Source organism: Phyllobates terribilis, unplaced genomic scaffold, assembly GCF_046119375.1.
Source record: "Phyllobates terribilis strain yellow unplaced genomic scaffold, ASM4611937v1 Scaffold_12__6_contigs__length_324123572, whole genome shotgun sequence".
In the NCBI taxonomy this organism is placed as follows: Eukaryota; Metazoa; Chordata; class Amphibia; order Anura; family Dendrobatidae; genus Phyllobates; species Phyllobates terribilis.
The window spans coordinates 87,912,629-87,932,411 of record NW_027362772.1 but is presented as its reverse complement, the minus strand read 5'-3'; the positions used below and the strand labels follow the sequence as shown (position 1 = coordinate 87,932,411).

The following is a 19,783-nucleotide window of genomic DNA, read 5'->3' as shown; positions in this document are numbered from 1 at the left end:
TGTCCGGGCACCAGATAAGACCCTGGACCTCGGCTTTATGGATCTGTCCGGACACCAGATAAGACCGGGGACCTCGGCTTTATGGATCTGTCCGGGCACCAGATAAGACCGGGGACCTCGGCTTTATGGATCTGTCCGGTCACCGGAAAAGACCCGGGACCTCGGCTTTATGGATCTGTCCGGACACCAGATAAGACCGGGGACCTCGGCTTTATGGATCTGTCCGGGCACCAGATAAGACCCGGGACCTCGGCTTTATGGGTCTGTCCGGACACCAGATAAGACCCTGGACCTCGGCTTTATGGATCTGTCCGGGCACCGGATAAGACCCTGGACCTCGGCTTTATGGATCTGTCCGGGCACCAGATAAGACCCTGGACCTCGGCTTTATGGATCTGTCCGGGCACCAGATAAGACCCGGGACCTCGGCTTTATGGATCTGTCCGGGCACCAGATAAGACCCGGGACCTCGGCTTTATGGATCTGTCCGGGCACCAGATAAGACCCTGGACCTCGGCTTTAAGGATTTGTCCGGGCACCAGATAAGACCCTGGACCTCGGCTTTATGGATCTGTCCGGGCACCAGATAAGACCCGGGACCTCGGCTTTATGGATCTGTCCGGGCACCAGATAAGACCCTGGACCTCGGCTTTATGGATCTGTCCGGAAACCAGATAAGACCCGGGACCTCAGCTTTATGGATCTGTCCGGACACCAGATAAGACCCGGGACCTCAGCTTTATGGATCTGTCCGGACACCAGATAAGACCCTGGACCTCGGCTTTATGGATCTGTCCGGGCACCAGATAAGACCCGGGACCTCAGCTTTATGGATCTGTCCGGACACCAGATAAGACCCGGGACCTCAGCTTTATGGATCTGTCCGGACACCAGATAAGACCCTGGACCTCGGCTTTATGGATCTGTCCGGGCACCAGATAAGACCCGGGACCTCAGCTTTATGGATCTGTCCGGACACCAGATAAGACCCTGGACCTCGGCTTTATGGATCTGTCCGGACACCAGATAAGACCCGGGACCTCGGCTTTATGGATCTGTCCGGACACCAGATAAGACCCGGGACCTCGGCTTTAAGGATCTGTCCGGGCACCAGATAAGACCCGGGACCTCGGCTTTATGGATCTGTCCGGACACCAGATAAGACCGGGGACCTCGGCTTTATGGATCTGTCCGGACACCAGATAAGACCCGGGATCTCGGCTTTATGGATCTGTCCGGGCACCAGATAAGACCCTGGACCTCGGCTTTATGGATCTGTCCGGGCACCAGATAAGACCCGGGACCTCGGCTTTATGGATCTGTCCGGGCACCAGATAAGACCGGGGACCTCGGCTTTATGGATCTGTCCGGACACCAGATAAGACCCTGGACCTCGGCTTTATGGATCTGTCCAGACACCAGATAAGACCCTGGACCTCGGCTTTATGGATCTGTCCAGACACCAGATAAGACCCTGGACCTCAGCTTTATGGATCTGTCCAGACACCAGATAAGACCATGGACCTCAGCTTTATGGATCTGTCCAGACACCAGATAAGACCCGGGACCTCGGCTTTATGGATCTGTCCAGACACCAGATAAGACCCTGGACCTCGGCTTTATGGATCTGTCCGGGCACCAGATAAGACCCTGGACCTCGGCTTTATGGATCTGTCCGGACACCAGATAAGACCCGGGACCTCGGCTTTATGGATCTGTCCAGGCACCAGATAAGACCCTGGACCTCAGCTTTATGGATCTGTCCGGGCACCAGATAAGACCCGGGACCTCAGCTTTATGGATCTGTCCGGACACTAGATAAGACCCTGGACCTCGGATTTATGGATCTGTCCGGGCACCAGATAAGACCCGGGACCTCAGCTTTATGGATCTGTCCGGACACCAGATAAGACCCTGGACCTCGGCTTTATGGATCTGTCCAGACACCAGATAAGACCGGGGACCTCGGCTTTATGGATCTGTCCGGGCACCAGATAAGACCCGGGACTTCGGCTTTATGGATCTGTCCGGACACCAGATAAGACCCTGGACCTCGGCTTTATGGATCTGTCCGGGCACCAGATAAGACCCGGGACCTCGGCTTTAAGGATCTGTCCGGGCACCAGATAAGACCGGGGACCTCGGCTTTATGGATCTGTCCGGACACCAGATAAGACCCTGGACCTCGGCTTTATGGATCTGTCCGGACACCAGATAAGACCGGGGACCTCGGCTTTATGGATCTGTCCGGGCACCAGATAAGACCTTGGACCTCGGCTTTATGGATCTGTCCGGGCACCAGATAAGACCCTGGACCTCGGCTTTATGGATCTGTCCGGACACCAGATAAGACCGGGGACCTCGGCTTTATGGATCTGTCCGGGCACCAGATAAGACCGGGGACCTCGGCTTTATGGATCTGTCCGGTCACCGGAAAAGACCCGGGACCTCGGCTTTATGGATCTGTCCGGACACCAGATAAGACCGGGGACCTCGGCTTTATGGATCTGTCCGGGCACCAGATAAGACCCGGGACCTCGGCTTTATGGATCTGTCCGGACACCAGATAAGACCCTGGACCTCGGCTTTATGGATCTGTCCGGGCACCGGATAAGACCCTGGACCTCGGCTTTATGGATCTGTCCGGGCACCAGATAAGACCCGGGACCTCGGCTTTATGGATCTGTCCGGGCACCAGATAAGACCCTGGACCTCGGCTTTATGGATCTGTCCGGAAACCAGATAAGACCCGGGACCTCGGCTTTATGGATCTGTCCGGGCACCAGATAAGACCCGGGACCTCAGCTTTATGGATCTGTCCGGACACCAGATAAGACCCGGGACCTCAGCTTTATGGATCTGTCCGGACACCAGATAAGACCCTGGACCTCGGCTTTATGGATCTGTCCGGGCACCAGATAAGACCCGGGACCTCAGCTTTATGGATCTGTCCGGACACCAGATAAGACCCTGGACCTCGGCTTTATGGATCTGTCCGGACACCAGATAAGACCCGGGACCTCAGCTTTATGGATCTGTCCGGACACCAGATAAGACCCTGGACCTCGGCTTTATGGATCTGTCCGGACACCAGATAAGACCGGGGACCTCGGCTTTATGGATCTGTCCGGACACCAGATAAGACCCGGGACCTCGGCTTTAAGGATCTGTCCGGGCACCAGATAAGACCCGGGACCTCGGCTTTATGGATCTGTCCGGACACCAGATAAGACCCGGGATCTCGGGTTTATGGATCTGTCAGGGCACCAGATAAGACCGGGGACCTCGGCTTTATGGATCTGTCCGGGCACCAGATAAGACCCTGGACCTCGGCTTTATGGATCTGTCCGGGCACCAGATAAGACCCGGGACCTCGGCTTTATGGATCTGTCCGGGCACCAGATAAGACCGGGGACCTCGGCTTTATGGATCTGTCCGGACACCAGATAAGACCCTGGACCTCGGCTTTATGGATCTGTCCAGACACCAGATAAGACCCTGGACCTCGGCTTTATGGATCTGTCCAGACACCAGATAAGACCCTGGACCTCAGCTTTATGGATCTGTCCAGACACCAGATAAGACCATGGACCTCGGCTTTATGGATCTGTCCGGACACCAGATAAGACCCTGGACCTCGGCTTTATGGATCTGTCCGGACACCAGATAAGACCATGGACCTCAGCTTTATGGATCTGTCCAGACACCAGATAAGACCCGGGACCTCAGCTTTATGGATCTGTCCAGACACCAGATAAGACCCTGGACTTCGGCTTTATGGATCTGTCCAGACACCAGATAAGACCATGGACCTCAGCTTTATGGATCTGTCCGGACACCAGATAAGACCCTGGACCTCGGCTTTATGGATCTGTCCAGACACCAGATAAGACACTGGACCTCGGCTTTATGGATCTGTCCGGACACCAGATAAGACCGGGGACCTCGGCTTTATGGATCTGTCCGGGCACCAGATAAGACCCGGGACTTCGGCTTTATGGATCTGTCCGGACACCAGATAAGACCCTGGACCTCGGCTTTATGGATCTGTCCGGGCACCAGATAAGACCCGGGACCTCGGCTTTAAGGATCTGTCCGGGCACCAGATAAGACCGGGGACCTCGGCTTCATGGATCTGTCCGGACACCAGATAAGACCCTGGACCTCGGCTTTATGGATCTGTCCGGACACCAGATAAGACCCGGGACCTCGGCTTTATGGATCTGTCCAGACACCAGATAAGACCCTGGACCTCGGCTTTATGGATCTGTCCGGGCACCAGATAAGACCTTGGACCTCGGCTTTATGGATCTGTCCGGGCACCAGATAAGACCCTGGACCTCGGCTTTATGGATCTGTCCGGACACCAGATAAGACCCGGGACCTCGGCTTTATGGATCTGTCCGGGCACCAGATAAGACCCGGGACCTCAGCTTTATGGATCTGTCCGGTCACCAGATAAGACCGGGGACCTCGGCTTTATGGATCTGTCCGGGCACCAGATAAGACCGGGGACCTCGGCTTTATGGATCTGTCCGGTCACCGGAAAAGACCCGGGACCTCGGCTTTATGGATCTGTCCGGACACCAGATAAGACCGGGGACCTCGGCTTTATGGATCTGTCCGGACACCAGATAAGACCCGGGACCTCGGCTTTATGGATCTGTCCGGGCACCAGATAAGACCCGGGACCTCGGCTTTATGGATCAGTCCGGACACCAGATAAGACCCGGGACCTCGGCTTTATGGATCTGTCCGGGCACCAGATAAGACCCGGGACCTCGGCTTTATGGATCTGTCCGGACACCAGATAAGACCCGGGACCTCGGCTTTATGGATCTGTCCGGACACCAGATAAGACCCGGGACCTCGGCTTTATGGATCTGTCCGGGCACCAGATAAGACCCGGGACCTCGGCTTTATGGATCTGTCCGGACACCAGATAAGACCCGGGACCTCGGCTTTATGGATCTGTCCGGACACCAGATAAGACCCGGGACCTCGGCTTTATGGATCTGTCCGGACACCAGATAAGACCCGGGACCTCGGCTTTATGGATCTGTCCGGACACCAGATAAGACCCGGGACCTCGGCTTTATGGATCTGTCCGGGCACAAGATAAGACCCGGGACCTCGGCTTTATGGATCTGTCCGGGCACCGGATAAGACCCTGGACCTCGGCTTTATGGATCTGTCCGGACACCAGATAAGACCCGGGACCTCGGCTTTATGGATCTGTCCGGGCACCAGATAAGACCCGGGACCTCGGCTTTATGGATCTGTCCGGGCACCGGATAAGACCCTGGACCTCGGCTTTATGGATCTGTCCGGACACCGGATAAGACCCGGGACCTCGGCTTTATGGATCTGTACGAACACCGGATAAGACCCGGGACCTCGGCTTTATGGATCTGTCCGGGCACCGGATAAGACCCTGGACCTCGGCTTTATGGATCTGTCCGGACCTCGGCTTTATGGATCTGTACGGGCACAAGATAAGACCCGGGACCTCGGCTTTATGAATCTGTCCGGACACCGGATAAGACCCTGGACCTCGGCTTTATCGATCTGTCCGGACACCAGATAAGACCCTGGACCTCGGCTTTATGGATCTGTCCGGACACCAGATAAGACCCGGGACCTCGGCTTTATGGATCTGTCCGGGCACCGGATAAGACCCGGGACCTCGGCTTTATGGATCTGTCCGGGCACAAGATAAGACCCTGGACCTCGGCTTTATGGATCTGTCCGGACACCAGATAAGACCGGGGACCTCGGCTTTATGGATCTGTCCGGGCACCAGATAAGACCCGGGACCTCGGCTTTATGGATCTGTCCGGACACCAGATAAGACCCTGGACCTCGGCTTTATGGATCTGTCCGGACACCAGATAAGACCGGGGACCTCGGCTTTATGGATCTGTCTGGGCACCGGATAAGACCCGGGACCTCGGCTTTATGGATCTGTCCGGGCACAAGATAAGACCCTGGACCTCGGCTTTATGGATCTGTCCGGACACCAGATAAGACCCGAGACCTCGGCTTTATGGATCTGTCCGGACACCAGATAAGACCCGGGATCTCGGCTTTATGGATCTGTCCGGGCACCAGATAAGACCCGGGACCTCAGCTTTATGGATCTGTCCGGGCACCAGATAAGACCCTGGACCTCGGCTTTATGGATCTGTCCAGACACCAGATAAGACCCGGGACCTCGGCTTTATGGATCTGTCCGGGCACCAGATAAGACCCGGGACCTCGGCTTTATGGATCTGTCCAGACACCAGATAAGACCCGAGACCTCAGCTTTATGGATCTGTCCAGACACCAGATAAGACCCTGGACCTCAGCTTTATGGATCTGTCCAGACACCAGATAAGACCCGGGACCTCGGCTTTATGGATCTGTCCAGACACCAGATAAGACCCTGGACCTCAGCTTTATGGATCTGTCCGGGCACCAGATAAGACCCGGGACCTCAGCTTTATGGATCTGTCCGGGCACCAGATAAGACCGGGGACCTCAGCTTTATGGATCTGTCCGGACACCAGATAAGACCCTGGACCTCGGCTTTATGGATCTGTCCGGACACCAGATAAGACCCGGGACCTCGGCTTTAAGGATCTGTCCGGGCACCAGATAAGACCCGGGACCTCGGCTTTATGGATCTGTCCGGACACCAGATAAGACGGGGGACCTCGGCTTTATGGATCTGTCCGGATACCAGATAAGACCCGGGATCTCGGCTTTATGGATCTGTCCGGGCACCAGATAAGACCCTGGACCTCGGCTTTATGGATCTGTCCGGGCACCAGATAAGACCCTGGACCTCGGCTTTATGGATCTGTCCGGACACCAGATAAGACCGGGGACCTCGGCTTTATGGATCTGTCCGGGCACCAGATAAGACCCGGGACCTCGGCTTTATGGATCTGTCCGGACACCAGATAAGACCCTGGACCTCGGCTTTATGGATCTGTCCAGACACCAGATAAGACCCTGGACCTCGGCTTTATGGATCTGTCCGGACACCAGATAAGACCCTGGACCTCGGCTTTATGGATCTGTCCGGACACCGGATAAGACCCGGGACCTCGGCTTTATGGATCTGTCCGGACACCAGATAAGACCCTGGACCTCGGCTTTATGGATCTGTCCAGACACCAGATAAGACCCTGGACCTCGGCTTTATGGATCTGTCCAGACACCAGATAAGACCCTGGCCCTCGGCTTTATGGATCTGTCCGGACACCAGATAAGACCGGGGACCTCGGCTTTATGGATCTGTCCGGGCACCAGATAAGACCTTGGACCTCGGCTTTATGGATCTGTCCGGGCACCAGATAAGACCCGGGACCTCGGCTTTATGGATCTGTCCGGACACCAGATAAGACCCGGGATCTCGGGTTTATGGATCTGTCCGGGCACCAGATAAGACCGGGGACCTCGGCTTTATGGATCTGTCCGGGCACCAGATAAGACCCTGGACCTCGGCTTTATGGATCTGTCCGGGCACCAGATAAGACCCGGGACCTCGGCTTTATGGATCTGTCCGGGCACCAGATAAGACCGGGGACCTCGGCTTTATGGATCTGTCCGGACACCAGATAAGACCCTGGACCTCGGCTTTATGGATCTGTCCAGACACCAGATAAGACCCTGGACCTCGGCTTTATGGATCTGTCCAGACACCAGATAAGACCCTGGACCTCAGCTTTATGGATCTGTCCAGACACCAGATAAGACCATGGACCTCGGCTTTATGGATCTGTCCGGACACCAGATAAGACCCTGGACCTCGGCTTTATGGATCTGTCCGGACACCAGATAAGACCATGGACCTCAGCTTTATGGATCTGTCCAGACACCAGATAAGACCCGGGACCTCAGCTTTATGGATCTGTCCAGACACCAGATAAGACCCTGGACTTCGGCTTTATGGATCTGTCCAGACACCAGATAAGACCATGGACCTCAGCTTTATGGATCTGTCCGGACACCAGATAAGACCCTGGACCTCGGCTTTATGGATCTGTCCAGACACCAGATAAGACACTGGACCTCGGCTTTATGGATCTGTCCGGACACCAGATAAGACCGGGGACCTCGGCTTTATGGATCTGTCCGGGCACCAGATAAGACCCGGGACTTCGGCTTTATGGATCTGTCCGGACACCAGATAAGACCCTGGACCTCGGCTTTATGGATCTGTCCGGGCACCAGATAAGACCCGGGACCTCGGCTTTAAGGATCTGTCCGGGCACCAGATAAGACCGGGGACCTCGGCTTCATGGATCTGTCCGGACACCAGATAAGACCCTGGACCTCGGCTTTATGGATCTGTCCGGACACCAGATAAGACCCGGGACCTCGGCTTTATGGATCTGTCCAGACACCAGATAAGACCCTGGACCTCGGCTTTATGGATCTGTCCGGGCACCAGATAAGACCTTGGACCTCGGCTTTATGGATCTGTCCGGGCACCAGATAAGACCCTGGACCTCGGCTTTATGGATCTGTCCGGACACCAGATAAGACCCGGGACCTCGGCTTTATGGATCTGTCCGGGCACCAGATAAGACCCGGGACCTCAGCTTTATGGATCTGTCCGGTCACCAGATAAGACCGGGGACCTCGGCTTTATGGATCTGTCCGGGCACCAGATAAGACCGGGGACCTCGGCTTTATGGATCTGTCCGGTCACCGGAAAAGACCCGGGACCTCGGCTTTATGGATCTGTCCGGACACCAGATAAGACCGGGGACCTCGGCTTTATGGATCTGTCCGGACACCAGATAAGACCCGGGACCTCGGCTTTATGGATCTGTCCGGGCACCAGATAAGACCCGGGACCTCGGCTTTATGGATCAGTCCGGACACCAGATAAGACCCGGGACCTCGGCTTTATGGATCTGTCCGGGCACCAGATAAGACCCGGGACCTCGGCTTTATGGATCTGTCCGGACACCAGATAAGACCCGGGACCTCGGCTTTATGGATCTGTCCGGACACCAGATAAGACCCGGGACCTCGGCTTTATGGATCTGTCCGGGCACCAGATAAGACCCGGGACCTCGGCTTTATGGATCTGTCCGGACACCAGATAAGACCCGGGACCTCGGCTTTATGGATCTGTCCGGACACCAGATAAGACCCGGGACCTCGGCTTTATGGATCTGTCCGGACACCAGATAAGACCCGGGACCTCGGCTTTATGGATCTGTCCGGACACCAGATAAGACCGGGGACCTCGGCTTTATGGAACTGTCCGGGCACCAGATAAGACCCGGGACCTCGGCTTTATGGATCTGTCCGGGCACCGGATAAGACCCTGGACCTCGGCTTTATGGATCTGTCCGGGCACCGGATAAGACCCGGGACCTCGGCTTTATGGAACTGTCCGGGCACCGGATAAGACCCGGGACCTCGGCTTTATGGATCTGTCCGGGCACCGGATAAGACCCGGGACCTCGGCTTTATGGATCTGTCCGGGCACCGGATAAGACCCGGGACCTCGGCTTTATGGAACTGTCCGGGCACCAGATAAGACCCGGGACCTCGGCTTTATGGATCTGTCCGGGCACCGGATAAGACCCTGGACCTCGGCTTTATGGATCTGTCCGGACACCGGATAAGACCCGGGACCTCGGCTTTATGGATCTGTACGAACACCGGATAAGACCCGGGACCTCGGCTTTATGGATCTGTCCGGGCACCGGATAAGACCCTGGACCTCGGCTTTATGGATCTGTCCGGACCTCGGCTTTATGGATCTGTACGGGCACAAGATAAGACCCGGGACCTCGGCTTTATGAATCTGTCCGGACACCGGATAAGACCCTGGACCTCGGCTTTATCGATCTGTCCGGACACCAGATAAGACCCTGGACCTCGGCTTTATGGATCTGTCCGGACACCAGATAAGACCCGGGACCTCGGCTTTATGGATCTGTCCGGGCACCGGATAAGACCCGGGACCTCGGCTTTATGGATCTGTCCGGGCACAAGATAAGACCCTGGACCTCGGCTTTATGGATCTGTCCGGACACCAGATAAGACCGGGGACCTCGGCTTTATGGATCTGTCCGGGCACCAGATAAGACCCGGGACCTCGGCTTTATGGATCTGTCCGGACACCAGATAAGACCCTGGACCTCGGCTTTATGGATCTGTCCGGACACCAGATAAGACCGGGGACCTCGGCTTTATGGATCTGTCTGGGCACCGGATAAGACCCGGGACCTCGGCTTTATGGATCTGTCCGGGCACAAGATAAGACCCTGGACCTCGGCTTTATGGATCTGTCCGGACACCAGATAAGACCCGAGACCTCGGCTTTATGGATCTGTCCGGACACCAGATAAGACCCGGGATCTCGGCTTTATGGATCTGTCCGGGCACCAGATAAGACCCGGGACCTCAGCTTTATGGATCTGTCCGGGCACCAGATAAGACCCTGGACCTCGGCTTTATGGATCTGTCCAGACACCAGATAAGACCCGGGACCTCGGCTTTATGGATCTGTCCGGGCACCAGATAAGACCCGGGACCTCGGCTTTATGGATCTGTCCAGACACCAGATAAGACCCGAGACCTCAGCTTTATGGATCTGTCCAGACACCAGATAAGACCCTGGACCTCAGCTTTATGGATCTGTCCAGACACCAGATAAGACCCGGGACCTCGGCTTTATGGATCTGTCCAGACACCAGATAAGACCCTGGACCTCAGCTTTATGGATCTGTCCGGGCACCAGATAAGACCCGGGACCTCAGCTTTATGGATCTGTCCGGGCACCAGATAAGACCGGGGACCTCAGCTTTATGGATCTGTCCGGACACCAGATAAGACCCTGGACCTCGGCTTTATGGATCTGTCCGGACACCAGATAAGACCCGGGACCTCGGCTTTAAGGATCTGTCCGGGCACCAGATAAGACCCGGGACCTCGGCTTTATGGATCTGTCCGGACACCAGATAAGACGGGGGACCTCGGCTTTATGGATCTGTCCGGATACCAGATAAGACCCGGGATCTCGGCTTTATGGATCTGTCCGGGCACCAGATAAGACCCTGGACCTCGGCTTTATGGATCTGTCCGGGCACCAGATAAGACCCTGGACCTCGGCTTTATGGATCTGTCCGGACACCAGATAAGACCGGGGACCTCGGCTTTATGGATCTGTCCGGGCACCAGATAAGACCCGGGACCTCGGCTTTATGGATCTGTCCGGACACCAGATAAGACCCTGGACCTCGGCTTTATGGATCTGTCCAGACACCAGATAAGACCCTGGACCTCGGCTTTATGGATCTGTCCGGACACCAGATAAGACCCTGGACCTCGGCTTTATGGATCTGTCCGGACACCGGATAAGACCCGGGACCTCGGCTTTATGGATCTGTCCGGACACCAGATAAGACCCTGGACCTCGGCTTTATGGATCTGTCCAGACACCAGATAAGACCCTGGACCTCGGCTTTATGGATCTGTCCAGACACCAGATAAGACCCTGGCCCTCGGCTTTATGGATCTGTCCGGACACCAGATAAGACCGGGGACCTCGGCTTTATGGATCTGTCCGGGCACCAGATAAGACCTTGGACCTCGGCTTTATGGATCTGTCCGGGCACCAGATAAGACCCTGGACCTCGGCTTTATGGATCTGTCCGGACACCAGATAAGACCGGGGACCTCGGCTTTATGGATCTGTCCGGGCACCAGATAAGACCGGGGACCTCGGCTTTATGGATCTGTCCGGTCACCGGAAAAGACCCGGGACCTCGGCTTTATGGATCTGTCCGGACACCAGATAAGACCGGGGACCTCGGCTTTATGGATCTGTCCGGGCACCAGATAAGACCCGGGACCTCGGCTTTATGGATCTGTCCGGACACCAGATAAGACCCGGGACCTCGGCTTTATGGATCTGTCCGGGCACCAGATAAGACCCGGGACCTCGGCTTTATGGATCTGTCCGGTCACCAGATAAGACCCGGGACCTCGGCTTTATGGATCTGTCCGGGCACCAGATAAGACCCGGGACCTCGGCTTTATGGATCTGTCCGGACACCAGATAAGACCCGGGACCTCGGCTTTATGGATCTGTCCGGACACCAGATAAGACCCGGGACCTCGGCTTTATGGATCTGTCCAGACACCAGATAAGACCCTGGACCTCAGCTTTATGGATCTGTCCGGACACCAGATAAGACCCTGGACCTCAGCTTTATGGATCTGTCCGGGCACCAGATAAGACCCGGGACCTCGGCTTTATGGATCTGTCCGGACACCAGATAAGACCCGGGACCTCGGCTTTATGGATATGTCCGGGCACCGGATAAGACCCTGGACCTCGGCTTTATGGATCTGTCCGGACACCGGATAAGACCCGGGACCTCGGCTTTATGGATCTGTACGAACACCGGATAAGACCCGGGACCTCGGCTTTATGGATCTGTCCGGGCACCGGATAAGACCCTGGACCTCGGCTTTATGGATCTGTCCGGACACCGGATAAGACCGGGGACCTCGGCTTTATGGATCTGTCCGGGCACCAGATAAGACCCGGGACCTCGGCTTTATGGATCTGTCCGGGCACCAGATAAGACCCTGGACCTCGGCTTTATGGATCTGTCCGGACACCAGATAAGACCCGGGACCTCGGCTTTATGGATCTGTACGGGCACCAGATAAGACCCGGGACCTCAGCTTTATGGATCTGTCCGGACACCGGATAAGACCCTGGACCTCGGCTTTATGGATCTGTCCGGACACCAGATAAGACCCTGGACCTCGGCTTTATGGATCTGTCCGGACACCAGATAAGACCCGGGACCTCGGCTTTATGGATCTGTCCGGACACCAGATAAGACCCTGGACCTCGGCTTTATGGATCTGTCCGGACACCAGATAAGACCCTGGACCTCGGCTTTATGGATCTGTCCGGACACCAGATAAGACCCGGGACCTCAGCTTTATGGATCTGTCTGGACACCAGATAAGACCCTGGACCTCGGCTTTATGGATCTGTCCGGACACCAGATAAGACCGGGGACCTCGGCTTTATGGATCTGTCCGGACACCAGATAAGACCGGGGACCTCGGCTTTATGGATCTGTCCGGGCACCAGATAAGACCCTGGACCTCGGCTTTATGGATCTGTCCGGACACCAGATAAGACCGGGGACCTCGGCTTTATGGATCTGTCCGGGCACCGGATAAGACCCGGGACCTCGGCTTTATGGATCTGTCCGGACACCAGATAAGACCGGGGACCTCGGCTTTATGGATCTGTCCGGGCACCAGATAAGACCCGGGACCTCGGCTTTATGGATCTGTCCGGGCACAAGATAAGACCCTGGACCTCGGCTTTATGGATCTGTCCGGACACCAGATAAGACCCGAGACCTCGGCTTTATGGATCTGTCCGGACACCAGATAAGACCCGGGATCTCGGCTTTATGGATCTGTCCGGGCACCAGATAAGACCCGGGACCTCGGCTTTATGGATCTGTCCGGACACCAGATAAGACCCGGGACCTCGGCTTTATGGATCTGTCCGGGCACCAGATAAGACCGGGACCTCGGCTTTATAGATCTGTCCGGACACCGGATAAGACCCGGGACCTCGGCTTTATGGATCTGTCCAGTCACCGGATAAGACCCTGGACCTCGGCTTTATGGATCTGTCCGGGCACCAGATAAGACCCGGGACCTCGGCTTTATGGATCTGTCCGGGCACCAGATAAGACCCGGGACCTCGGCTTTATGGATCTGTCCAGTCACCGGATAAGACCCTGGACCTCGGCTTTATGGATCTGTCCGGGCACCAGATAAGACCCGGGACCTCGGCTTTATGGATCTGTCCAGGCACCAGATAAGACCCGGGACCTCGGCTTTATGGATCTGTCCGGACACCAGATAAGACCCGGGACCTCGGCTTTATGGACCTGTCCGGTCACCGGATAAGACCCGGGACCTCGGCTTTATGGATCTGTCCGGACACCAGATAAGACCCGGGACTTCGGCTTTATGGATCTGTCCGGGCACCAGATAAGACCGGGACCTCGGCTTTATGGATCTGTCCGGGCACCAGATAAGACCCGGGACCTCGGCTTTATGGATCTGTCCAGACACCAGATAAGACCCTGGACCTCGGCTTTATGGATCTGTCCGGACACCAGATAAGACCCGGGACCTCGGCTTTATGGATCTGTCCGGACACCAGATAAGACCCGGGACCTCGGCTTTATGGATCTGTCCGGACACCAGATAAGACCGGGACCTCGGCTTTATGGATCTGTCCGGGCACCAGATAAGACCCTGGACCTCGGCTTTATGGATCTATCCGGTCACCGGATAAGACCGGGACCTCGGCTTTATAGATCTGTCCGGACACCAGATAAGACCCTGGACCTCGGCTTTATGGATCTATCCGGTCACCGGATAAGACCGGGACCTCGGCTTTATAGATCTGTCCGGACACCAGATAAGACCGGGGACCTCGGCTTTATGGATCTGTCCCTTTAGTTTCACTCACCACAATCCTTCTCGTCGGACATGTCCCGGCAGTCGTGCCGCTGATCGCACTTGAATTCTAGCGGGATGCACTCGCCATTATTACAGGTGAACTCCTCGGTGGAGCAGGAGCGCGGTGAAGGTGTGACTGCAGAGAGAGGAGGGGGACGTATCACACATGGCAGGATCTCTGGGGGGCTCCAACATGTCAGTGTGAACATGTCTGCTCTGTACAGACTGGGTATGAATACATGGATGATACAGAGCAGTCTCAGAGATCAGGGACCAGCGCACGCCCGGCTCACACGCTGCTTTCTGGTCAGGACACAAAGCAACGCAATCTAATTGAGAATGTGCGGATTCATTGACAGCAAGCAAAGATCATGGATATGGTCAGGAGACATGGAGAGAGCGTGCCGGGGGGGGAGCGCGCCAGGAGACAGGGAGAGAGCGTGCCGGGGGGGGGAGCGCGCCAGGAGACAGGGAGAGAGCGTGCCGGGGAGGAGCGCGCCAGGAGACAGGGGGAGAGTGTGCTGGGGGGGGGAGCGCGCCAGGAGACAGGGAGAGAGCGTGCCGGGGGGGGGAGCGCGCCAGGAGACAGGGAGAGAGCGTGCCGGGGAGGAGCGCGCCAGGAGACAGGGAGAGAGCGTGCCGGGGGGGGGAGCGCGCCAGGAGACAGGGAGAGAGCGTGCCGGGGAGGAGCGCGCCAGGAGACAGGGGGAGAGCGTGCTGGGGGGGGAGCGCGCCAGGAGACAGGGGGAGAGCGTGCCGGGGAGGAGCACGCCAAGAGACAGGGGGAGAGCGTGCCGGGGGGGGGAGCGCGCCAGGAGACAGGGAGAGAGCGTGCCGGGGAGGAGTGCGCCAGGAGACAGGGAGAGAGCGTGCCGGGGGGGGGGAGCGCGCCAGGAGACAGGGGGACAGCGTGCTGGGGGGGGGAGCGCGCCAGGAGACCGGGAGAGAGCGTGCCGGGGAGGAGCGCGCCAGGAGACAGGGAGAGAGCGTGCCGGGGGAGCGCGCCAGGAGACAGGGAGAGAGCGTGCCGGGGAGGAGCGCGCCAGGAGACAGGGGGAGAGCGTGCTGGGGGGGGGAGCGCGCCAGGAGACAGGGAGAGAGCGTGCCGGGGAGGAGCGCGCCAGGAGACAGGGAGAGAGCGTGCCGGGGAGGAGCGCGCCAGGAGATAGGGAGAGAGTGTGCCGGGGAGGAGCGCGCCAGGAGATAGGGAGAGAGCGTGCCGGGGGGGAGCGCGCCAGGAGACAGGGAGAGAGCGTGCCGGGGGGGAGCGTGCCTGGAGACATGGAGAGAGCGTGCCGGGGGGAGCGAGCCAGGAGACATGGAGAGAGCGTGCCGGGGGGGGAGCGCGCCAGGAGACATGGAGAGAGCGTGCCGGGGGGGAGCGCGCCAGGAGACAGGGAGAGAGCGTGCCGGGGGGAGGAGCGCGCCAGGAGACAGGGAGAGAGCGTGCCGGGGGAGCGCGCCAGGAGACATGGAGAGAGCGTGCCGGAGGGAGCGCGCCAGGAGACAGGTAGAGAGCGTGCCGGGGAGGAGCGCGTCAGGAGACAGGGAGAGAGCGTGCCGGGGGGGGGGGGAGCGCGCCAGGAGACAGGGAGAGAGCGTGCCGGGGAGGAGCGCGCCAGGAGACAGGGGGACAGCGTGCTGGGGGGGGGAGCGCGCCAGGAGACAGGGAGAGAGCGTGCCGGGGAGGAGCGCGCCAGGAGACCGGGAGAGAGCGTGCCGGGGAGGAGCGCGCCAGGAGACAGGGAGAGAGCGTGCCGGGGGAGCGCGCCAGGAGACAGGGAGAGAGCGTGCCGGGGAGGAGCGCGCCAGGAGACAGGGGGAGAGCGTGCTGGGGGGGGGGGGGCGCGCCAGGAGACAGGGAGAGAGCGTGCCGGGGAGGAGCGCGCCAGGAGACAGGTAGAGAGCGTGCCGGGGAGGAGCGCGCCAGGAGATAGGGAGAGAGTGTGCCGGGGAGGAGCGCGCCAGGAGATAGGGAGAGAGCGTGCCGGGGGGGAGCGCGCCAGGAGACAGGGAGAGAGCGTGCCGGGGGGGAGCGTGCCTGGAGACATGGAGAGAGCGTGCCGGGGGGAGCGAGCCAGGAGACATGGAGAGAGCGTGCCGGGGGGGAGCGCGCCAGGAGACATGGAGAGAGCGTGCCGGGGGGGAGCGCGCCAGGAGACAGGGAGAGAGCGTGCCGGGGGGAGGAGCGCGCCAGGAGACAGGGAGAGAGCGTGCCGGGGGAGCACGCCAGGAGACAAGGAGAGAGCGTGCCGGAGGGAGCGCGCAAGGAGACAGGTAGAGAGCGTGCCGGGGAGGAGCGCGTCAGGAGATAGGGAGAGAGTGTGCCGGGGGGAGTGCGCCAGGAGACAGGGAGAGAGCGTGCGGGTGGGGGAGCGCGCCAGGAGACAGAGAGTGCCGGGGAGGAGCGCGCCAGGAGACAGGGAGTGAGCGTGCCGGGGGGGGGAGCGCGCCAGGAGACAGGGAAAGAGCGTGCCGGGGGGGAACGCGCCAGGAGACAGGGAGAGAGCATTCCGGGGGGGGGGGGAGCGCGCCAGGAGACATGGAGAGAGCGTGCCGGAGGGAGCGCGCCAGGAGACAGGTAGAGAGCGTGCCGGGGAGGAGCGCGCCAGGAGACAGGTAGAGAGCGTGCCGGGGAGGAGCGCGCCAGGAGACAGGTAGAGAGCGTGCCGGGGAGGAGCGCACCAGGAGATAGGGAGAGAGTGTGCCGGGGGGGAGCGCGCCAGGAGACATGGAGAGAGCGTGCCGGGGGGAGCGAGCCAGGAGACATGGAGAGAGCGTGCCGGGTGGGAGCGCGCCAGGAGACATGGAGAGAGCGTGCCGGGGAGGAGCACGCCAGGAGACAGGGAGAGAGCGTGCCGGTGGGGAGCGCGCCAGGAGACAGGGAGAGAGCGTGCCGGTGGGGAGCGCGCCAGGAGACAGGGAGAGAGCGTGCCGGGGGGGAGCGCGCCAGGAGACATGGAGAGAGCGTGCCGGGGGGGAGCGCGCCAGGAGACATGGAGAGAGCGTGCCGGGGGGGAGCGCGCCAGGAGACAGGGAGAGAGCGTGCCGGGGGGGAGCGCGCCAGGAGACAGGGAGAGAGCGTGCCGGGGAGGAGCGCGCCAGGAGAGAGGGAGAGAGTGTGCCGGGGGGAGCGCGCCAGGAGACAGGGAGAGAGCGTGCGGGTGGGGGAGCGCGCCAGGAGACAGAGAGTGCCGGGGAGGAGCGCGCCAGGAGACAGGGAGTGAGCGTGCCGGGGGGGGAGCGCGCCAGGAGACAGGGAGAGAGCGTGCCGGGGGGGAACGCGCCAGGAGACAGGGAGAGAGCATTCCGGGGGGGGGGGGGAGCGCGCTAGGAGACATGGAGAGAGCGTGCCGGAGGGAGCGCGCCAGGAGACAGGTAGAGAGCGTGCCGGGGAGGAGCGCGCCAGGAGACAGGTAGAGAGCGTTCCGGGGAGGAGCGCGCCAGGAGATAGGGAGAGAGTGTGCCGGGGGGGAGCGCGCCAGGAGACAGGGAGAGAGCGTGCCGGGGGGGAGCGCGCCAGGAGACATGGATAGAGCGTGCCGGGGGGAGCGAGCCAGGAGACATGGAGAGAGCGTGCCGGGGGGGAGCGCGCCAGGAGACATGGAGAGAGCGTGCCGGGGGGGAGCACGCCAGGAGACAGGGAGAGAGCGTGCCGGTGGGGAGCGCGCCAGGAGACAGGGAGAGAGCGTGCCGGGTGGGAGCGCGCCAGGAGACATGGAGAGAGCGTGCCGGGGGGAGCGAGCCAGGAGACATGGAGAGAGCGTGCCGGGGGGGAGCGCGCCAGGAGACATGGAGAGAGCGTGCCGGGGGGGAGCGCGCCAGGAGACAGGGAGAGAGCGTGCCGGGGAGGAGCGCGCCAGGAGACAGGGAGAGAGCGTGCCGGGGAGGAGCGCGCCAGGAGAGAGGGAGAGAGCGTGCCGGGGGGAGCGCGCCAGGAGACAGGGAGAGAGCGTGCCGGGGGGGAGCGCGCCAGGATACAGGGAGAGAGAGTGCCGGGGAGGAACGCACCAGGAGACAGGGAGAGAGCGTGCCGGGGAGGAGCGCGCCAGGAGACAGGGAGAGAGCGTGCCGGGGGGGGGAGCGCGCCAGGAGACAGGGAGAGAGAGTGCCGGGGAGGAGCGCGCCAGGAGATAGGGAGTGAGCGTGCCGGGGGGGGAGCGCGCCAGGAGACAGGGAGAGAGCGTGCTGGGGGGAGCGCGCCTGGAGACAGTGAGAGAGCGTGCCGGGGGGGAGCGCGCCAGGAGACAGGGAGAGAGCGTGCCGGGGGGAGCGCGCCAGGAGACATGGAGAGAGCGTGCCAGAGGGAGCGCGCCAGAAGACAGGTAGAGATCGTGCTGGGGAGGAGCGCGTCAGGAGATAGGGAGAGAGTGTGCCGGGGGGAGCGCGCCAGGAGACAGGGAGAGAGCGTTCCGGGGGGGAGCGCGCCATGAGAGAGGGAGAGAGCGTGCCGGGGAGGAGCGCGCCAGGAGAGAGGGAGAGAGCGTGCCGGGGGGGGGGGGGGGGCGCACCAGGAGACATGGAGAGAGAGTGCCGGGGAGGAGCGCGCCAGGAGACAGGGTGAGAGTGTGCCGGGGGGAGCGCGCCAGGAGACAGGGAGAGAGCGTGCCGGGGGGGAGCACGACAGGAGACAGGGAGAGAGCATGCCGGGGGGGAGCGCGCCAGGAGACAGGGAAAGAGTGTGCCGGGGGGGGGAGCACGCCAGGAGACAGGGAGAGAGCGTGCCGGGGGGGAGCGTGCCAGGAGACAGCGAAAGAGCATGCCAGGGGGGAGCGTGCCAGGAGACAGGTAGAGAGCGTGCCGGGGGGGGAGCGTGCCAGGAGACAGGGAGAGAGCGTGCCGGTGGAGAGCGTGCCAGGAGACAGGGAGAGAGCGTGCCGGGGGGAGCACGCCAGGAGACAAGGAGAGAGCGTGCCGGGGGGGAGCGCGCCAGGATAGAGGGAGAGAGCGCGCCAGGAGACAGGGAGAGAGCGTGCCGGGGGGGAGCGCGCCAAGAGACAAGTAGAGAGCGTGCAGGGGGGAGCGCGCCAGGAGAGAGGGAGAGAGCGTGCTGGGGGGGAGCGCGCCAGGAGAGAGGGAGAGAGCGTGCCGGGGGGGAGCGCGCCAGGAGACAGGGAGAGAGTGTGCCGGTGAAGAGCGCGCTAGGAGACAGGGAGAGAGCGTGCCGGGGGGGAGCGCGCCAGGAGACAGGGAGAGAGCATGCCAGGGAAGACCGAGCTAGGAGACAAGGAGAGAGTGTGCCGGTGAAGAG

General features: G+C 60.2%; 1 protein-coding gene across 15 annotated transcripts in view; it reads right to left on the bottom strand.

The window, feature by feature from the left end:
• HSPG2 (heparan sulfate proteoglycan 2) overlaps window positions 1-19,783 on the bottom strand; it is a 456,402-nt gene that overhangs the window by 349,895 nt on the left and 86,724 nt on the right. For all 15 annotated transcript variants that reach the window (XM_073656045.1, XM_073656041.1, XM_073656043.1 and 12 more), the window contains one exon: window positions 14,543-14,668. In XM_073656045.1, coding sequence (XP_073512146.1) covers window positions 14,543-14,668 — 126 coding nt within the window. The remainder of the gene's footprint in view (window positions 1-14,542; window positions 14,669-19,783) is intronic.